The 7226-nt window shown below is 52.0% G+C and overlaps 1 protein-coding gene across 1 annotated transcript in view; it reads left to right on the top strand.

Moving 5' to 3' along the window:
* Nucleotides 1-308: 308 nt before the first annotated feature.
* NXN (nucleoredoxin) overlaps nucleotides 309-7226 on the top strand; it is a gene marked incomplete at both ends in the record, with an annotated part of 10359 nt that continues 3441 nt past the window's right edge. Inside the window, 3 exons of the mRNA XM_009576346.1 lie at nucleotides 309-442; nucleotides 833-933; nucleotides 1485-1591. Coding sequence (XP_009574641.1) covers nucleotides 309-442; nucleotides 833-933; nucleotides 1485-1591 — 342 coding nt within the window. The remainder of the gene's footprint in view (nucleotides 443-832; nucleotides 934-1484; nucleotides 1592-7226) is intronic.

Below are 7226 nucleotides of genomic sequence, written 5' to 3'. Positions count from 1 at the left end.
CCTGATCACCTCACCCTCTGTTGTTAAAATAAACGCTGTTGATAAGGAAAAGATGCCTCATCAGGCACAAAACCCGAGCAGGCTTTGTCAAGCCAAAGGTGCTGCGACTCGACTCGAGCGAAGGTGCAGCCTACCTGTGAGAAAGAGGTGGCCCTGGCTCCGGTGCAGAGTTTGGCTTCCCTGGCTCCCCCATATCTTTGCAGAAGGTGGGATGATTTTTTGGGTGGAACTTTTTGAAACTGTAAATGCTGCATGTACATCTTGCTGTTTTGTGTCTTCTTTCCACCCTCATCCCGACCTCTCTCCAGGTCTGGAGTTCCCCTGGGGGCCAAAACCCTTCAGTGAAGTTGTTGCTGGGCCTCTGCTAAGGAACAATGGCCAGACGCTAGACAGCAATGCCCTGGAGGGCTCGCACGTTGGGGTCTATTTCTCTGCGCACTGGGTGAGTAGTAGGCACTTTGCAGAGTGAGCTTGGGGGGTGATCTGGGGATTCCTCTGCAGCTCTTGCTGCAGAGCTCTGTGGGAGAGTAAAGACCTCTGGCTGGTTGGTGTAGAAGCAGTTAGGATGCTCCAGCCATTCCGGAAGAAGCTGCAGCATTGCAGTGGTTTGTCATCCTCAGCTGGCCCTTCAGAAGGGGAAGAGTGGTCGGATTTTGAAAATGGAAGAGGTTTTGTTGGCAACTTATGGGCCATAAGCCCCTGCTGCCCAGCACTCCAGCAAAGATGAGGTCACATCTGTCTTTTCATGGTCACTAAGTCATCTGGACCTGCTGGGTGTGGGTCTGGCCCTGTGGAGGAGACGATGTCCTTATGCATGTGTTGTGTTTTGCAGTGCCCACCATGCCGAAGCCTCACAAGGGTCCTGGTGGAGTCCTACCGGAAAATCAAGGAGGCGGGCCAGAAGTTTGAGATACTCTTCGTTAGTGCAGACAGGTAAGGAAGTGCTAACACCCTGTGCAGGCAGAGCTGGCTGCCCCCAAGCTGGGAAGCTATGAGCATTGCTGGTTTGATTTCAGGAGGAAATTTGATTTGGAGTAGAGCAGGTTGGCTCTGGTATCAGAAAGGCTGCCTGAGTCCTTTGCCTTCTGCCCAGCGGCGAAGTGCAAAGGGGAGTTAGCAAGGGCAGCGGTGGGCTGAGAGCAGGCTCTGTCCGAGGAGCAGCTCTGTATTTCGATTTGTGGCTCGTGGGTCTGAGGTGAAGGATGCTCGAGCTGCTGCTGTCACCATGGGTTGACATTCAGATGCCCCGGAGAGTTTGAAATATTTTATTGGGAAAAAATGCACCACAGACTCCTTCTTGAGGGACTGGGGGCTTTAAATTTGGTCTAGCTCTCCCCGGGTTGTGTCTGCCAGCAGCCCTTACCAGTGGGCTTTGGTGGAAGGGATAAAGGGCTTTGCAAGCCAGGTTTTTAATGAGAAGAGAAAAGAGCCTGGCAGATGAAGGGGCTGTACTCTGGATCCCATGCCCTGTTCCCCTTGCACAGGTCGGAGGACTCCTTCAAACAATATTTCAGCGAGATGCCCTGGGTAGCTGTGCCATACGCCGATGAGGCCAGACGGTCGCGCCTGAATCGACTGTATGGGATACAAGGTAGGAAAGGCCGCACTGGTGCACAGCTCTCCTTTCTGCTCCTTTTGTTGAATATATGTAATGTCTCCTCTTGTTTAACTAAAACAAGAAAACAGCAAAGCAAAGCACAGTGCCCCAGGCAGAGCCGCTTCATGTTTCTGCTCTCCACAAACTCACATTCCTACCACCTGCCAGGCAGGCTGTTAGTTGAAACAGGACTTCCATAAACAACCTAATTCTTCCTGGAAACTTGGAAGCTGTTTTTGGCTTGGATGTTTTTTGCCTAATTACTGATTTATTTATTTTGCTTTTTCTTGAAGGTTTAAATTTCATTTTCTTGCTGTTTTATGTAACGCAAAGGCAGGCCATCATTCTCTGCAGAGGCTGAGGAAGATGGCATCTGGTTTATGTTAGTGACATGAATTACAGAAGAGAGCGTGTTTGATGTAAACCATGGCTTTGCTTTTACTGTACATGCCAGTGCCAGAATTCCAGCAGCCCCGGCTGCTCGGAGGGGCAGGGGAGAGGCTCTGTCTGTCTGAGTGGCTTCAAAGAGTTTCGAAGACAATAAAAGTTCGCAGCAGCCCTCCTGGGGACTGGCACCTTGTTCCTGCAGGGACAAACTGCAGCATAGAGATGTGCAAGATGACTAGCTTGCAAGGAGGTCTTCTGTATGTACATATAGTTTCTCCCTGTGGTTAAAGGGTCTTGCTGCAACGTTTCTTATCCATTTCCATGCGGCATTGGTGAGGTGGGCACAGGCTGGCAAAGGGTTAATGCAATCTGCAGAGGAGGAGAGGAGCGTTGCCAGAGGTGGCCAAGGGCCTGGGGAGAGCAGCAAGAGAAATAATCCATCCTTGGGGTCCTCTCCAAACACCCCCTCTGGCGTGAGCTCAGGTGCTGTCGCTCAGCTCTGTTCCCTGACCTTAAACCAAGAATAACCATTCGCCTGCTTTAAATAGCCATCAGTTTGCTGCTTAATTACCTTCACATGAGGCAAGAGCTTTCTAAATTCATCCATCTTTTCCCCGGCCTGCTCACAAACCTCTCCAGTGCTGATTTCGGCTGAGCACTGCAGGACTGCTGCCAGTTTCACTGGGACTTTCTGTAAATAAGGTGTCCAGACGTGGATACTTGAGCACCAGGCATGCTGTAGCCAGGGAAACAGTGACAACAGCTTTCCCTCTAACTCTAGCCGCTGGCTCCTTAAATGTCTCTCTTCATTGTGTGCTGACCTGAAAATGTAAATATTTGCTGTTCCCCTGCACCCTGACCCCCTTCTTCTGCCAGGGAAGCTCCCATATTACCCCTGCGTTTCAGCTGCTTTCCCGGGGATGCTGACCCTGCAATTTGGGCATGTTTGAGTGCAAACCCTTCTGCTTATCTATCCTGGTTTTCCTGTAAAGTGGGAACCTCTCCACAAGGATGAACTGCGATCCCACAAAGTGGCGTTGAAATGAAGAGGCAGGCCAACTTGCACCCTGCATGGGAAGCGTCGCCATCCCACCTCCCTTTCCACCCGGGTGCTGCACAGGCTTTGCAAGGCTGGGCTGGGCTCTGTTTCCCCACTGCGGTCCAGGGTGGATGCCGGGGCACCGGGAGACGAGGGAGAGGGCTGGAGGTGAACCCTCACGCCGCTCCCCAGGGGCTGTGGATGGTTATTGTGGATGGTCGCTCCCCTGCACAGGCAGTGACTTGGGATCCTCCCCGATGATTTTGGGGCTGCTTCGCGTGAGCGCAGCGGGCACCTGGCTGTTTGCAGTCAGACTTTCACAGCAGGCTGCTGCACCGGCTGTAGAGAAAGCTTTCTGCAAACAGAGCTAGATGTCATGGGCTCAGCTCATCGCCACCGGTGGTTATTCCACCTGAACAAAAAATTGGATCAATGTAATCTGATTTGCCTTTCCCCAAATGCATGCTGCCGAGCATCTTTGGAGCCCTCTGTAACTGCATCTCTGGGTGCTCCCTTCGGAGCTGCACCTATGCACCAGCGAGAGCGTGTAGCCTGTTCAGTGTCCAGGTTACCATCCTGGCGGTGCCTTGGTTGTGAGCGCAGCGTGTGCGCAGGGTGGTTTTTCCGCTGGTTTTTGTAAGGCCGGGAGCTGAAACAACAGAAGCAGCTTGTCTTCCCCAACTGCTTTAAGTTCCTGAGTGGTGGAAAGTAGCAAGAGAGTCAAATCTCTTGTTGTTTTAGTCCTGTGTTGGCCCCTACAGCATTCAAAAACTCAGTGTAAAATGTAAGTTGAGTTATTGGCCTTTATTTGGGTTACTTGAATGCCTCTATTCATAACCCATGCGCAGTCAGTGGGCTGTACTGTACCCACCTATATTAAATTGCTTCTGGGTGCAGCACTATCTCGAGAGAGTCATGTCTTGTGTCGTGGCTGCTTCGAAATAATTCTCCGTTGTGCGTGCTGCTCCCAGTCTGTGTGGTCCTGCCTTAGGTGAAATCCCCTGATGTTAGCTCTCCTTCCGATGGGATGGGGAGCAGAGATAAATGTTGTGCTTGGGTGAGAATTGCCCCTTCTTGCTGCATATCTTATGAGAGCTTTTGGGTTCCTGAATATTCCCTGTGGACTCTGTGGTGGCAATTCGGGATTTGCAGTCCCTTGCGGGAACTTCCAAAAACTGTTGTTTCCCCCCTGCCCCATGCTTTAGCCCAGATACCTGCAAGTCACTCTCACAGCCCGGCTGGTGGCAGCAGCCTGGAAGTCACTATTACAGGAGGTTTCTCGTACCAGGTTTCTGGAGCTTTCTTCTGAAAAGATGAAAAAACAGCAATAAAACCCACCACCCATCCTGCGGTTGGTGTATTCTGAGTGTTTGCTTCACGTCGATTTTGATTACTCACCCAACAGACTTAATGCAGATTAGATTTCCATGTCAGATATGGGTTTTAATATATAAATAAGTATATGTATTGCCAGGTTCGGTATCAAATCATTTGGCCTCTGTCTTTTCGTAAAATGCTAGCCCCATGGGAACTGAATCCATTTTGTAATGCATAAAATCAAACTGAGCCCATCTATGCTAATTCTCATCCAAGCTTATACAATATTCATTGCAGAGTGTCTGATCTGTGATTCTTCTTGATAAGTAAATTCTGGTGTTATGACTCATGGTAATTACCAAAGCCCCCAAAAGGCACGAAAATAACAAATAGTGGCTGGGATGAGCAGGAAGGGGGGGATTGGTGGGGGAAGTATTGGGGTTAGCGGGTGTGAATAGGATTAAGGACTCTGGTCCTGCTGGTCTGCGTCCCATGCAGTAACAAGGTTCGCCTGGGAAGACAAGGCTGATCCTACGGGATGTCACCGTGAGCCCAGTAAGGCCGTGCCCTGACCCTGGGGACCTGGCCAGGGGTGCACAGGAAGGAGCCGAGGAGCCGAGGCAGAGATGCTTGGGACGGGGGGGCAGCTGGGGGAGATGGGTCGTGGCAGCCTCAGCCTTCACCAGGCAGGTCCGGAAAGGAAACCAGAGCCTCGTGGTGGTGAGAAACCTCTGATGCCAGGTAAAAGGTGCAGGGGTTGACCCAGCGCATGTCACGCACCTGCTAACAGACTGAAAACCCAGCCCCAAGTTTTCTGATGCATTACTTACATTTCCCAAACATGCTAAACCCAGGACAAATTATCTTAAAGACTCTTTGTTTTCTGAGTCAGTTTTGCATTTGCAGTTGGACGTTTTAGTGGCTGGGTGCTTCGGTGTGTGGGGGTCCGCATACGCAAATCGGGTGAAGTCTGAATGCTTTGAATAGTGGATGAAGTCCTTGATAGCTGTGGGATCACACTCACAACGATCTGTGTCTAAATTGGGCCCTTAATTTTCTCAGATCAGCAAAGCTCATCTGAAATCTCTGCCTTGGTATGCTGCGTTGTTCAGGCTGACTGGCGACAGGGGTACTGAGCTGAACCCACGTTTCTAGCCTGTCCCTCATGTATAATGCAGGTCTGGAGAGGATGGAAAAGCAGGCTTTTGGGACAGGGTTGGGAATCATAAATAGATAAAGATCTGAATCGTGTGGGATGCTGATCACCATGTGCTTCTCCTGGCTTCAGTAGTAGTTTGTGCCTTGCAGGGTAGGGCCAGAGTGAGATTTCCCAATTCCTTCCAGTCTATTTAACCCATCCCTGCCCTAGAGCTGTTTTGAATACCAGCAGGTAATGAATAAGCCTTTTTGTGATACAAAATGGTTTTCTTGGCATACCTTTAGGATTTGCAAGCCCAGCCATCGGGCTCGTTCCTGCGCTGCTGCTCTTGCACCAGCCAGGAGCATGCAGCCCTGGCACGCGGGCAGGAATGTGAGCGGCGCTGCGGGGCTGGAATGAGGGGAATGCGGCCGCTCGCCCAGACCTGCAGGCAGGCGTGGGACAGACAGCCAGCCGTGTATTTCCTAGAGAAACGCCTAGAATTCAGAGAGCTTGTGAGTAACCCACTGTTGTACAAAGATGAGAGCGCAGTGCCAGGAGTCAGGCAGGGGCAAGCACGCTGGGTCCCCCCTGCTCAGAGAATGGCTCTGCGGGGATTTCTAACAAATGAGCTTTAAAATGAACCTTTGGATGAGGGCAGGAGGATTTGAGTTGCCTCGGTTTGCCTGTTGTGATTCAGAGGATGTTGCTGGGTGAAGGAGGAGATGCTGGATAGCGAGTGGATTGAAGCCCGGGTGGTGAGAAGCAGACAGCAGCACCTGGCACTAACAGTGGTCACTTGACCTGTCTCTTGGGTCCTGATCCCAAATTCTCCTCTCTTCCTTCCTTGTGGGATGTTTCTTTGTCTCCTTGATGAGAGAGGAATGGTGTGCTTTCCAGATGAAGTCACCAACACGAGCCGCTCCTGCTGACTCTCCCGTGACCGTTTTGTGGCTGGAAAGCCTCATCGGTGCCTTATCAGATGGGACGGTCACCAGCTGGTGTCCACCCTGCCTCACTGCCGGCCCAGCTGGGTGGAATTTGGGGTAAATCTCTGCGTTGCATGTGGTTCAGCCGTGTGACAAAGTCTGCTGGTGTTAGTGTGTATGATCCCACTCCATCTCCACTTGCAGAGGCATGTGCTCTCTTTTGGTTATTCCTGAGGGCCTCCATGGCCCTGAGCACTAAATCGCCATCATTAGTGCTGGTCCAGGGGCCTTTAACTTCACGGATGGTGCCGGGTGCCTGCCTTGCCGGGCTTGGGTGGTGCGAAACAGCGTCCAAACCAGGTAATAATGTCCATGACTTGTTAGACGCATCCCTGTGCTCTGGAAATGGCTGGGCAGTTAGCACCGAGGAGGGGTGTGGGAGCTTATGGAGGAGTTCATGGCTGCAAAATATATGGCGTTCCTTTTGGGAAGGAACACACCCTGCTTCCTGGCTGCCATTGTCTGCGGTCCGCCCTACAAAAAGGTTTGCGTGTGTTCCTGTGAACCGGGGACTGGGCTCTTCCAGCAGCAGCCACGTCTCAGCATCAGGGCGATGGTGCCTGCGGGGCAGCACTGCTCCGCCTCGCGCGCAGGAGGCACATCTGTGTGGCACTTTGCAAGAGGGAGCTTGCAAGGAGGGTGCCTGCGCGGTATGGTGGGGTTTGCATCCAGGAGCATCAGCGTCAGGCAGCGGTGACCCCTGCCTGCACTCGGGCAGGGAGAGGCAGGCAAAGGCAGAGCCCGTCCTCCAGCCTCCTC

Source organism: Fulmarus glacialis, unplaced genomic scaffold, assembly GCF_000690835.1.
Source record: "Fulmarus glacialis isolate BGI_N327 unplaced genomic scaffold, ASM69083v1 scaffold37124, whole genome shotgun sequence".
NCBI lineage: Eukaryota > Metazoa > Chordata > Aves > Procellariiformes > Procellariidae > Fulmarus > Fulmarus glacialis.
Note: the sequence above shows the minus strand (reverse complement) of the source record. Positions and strands in the feature narration are given on the sequence as shown.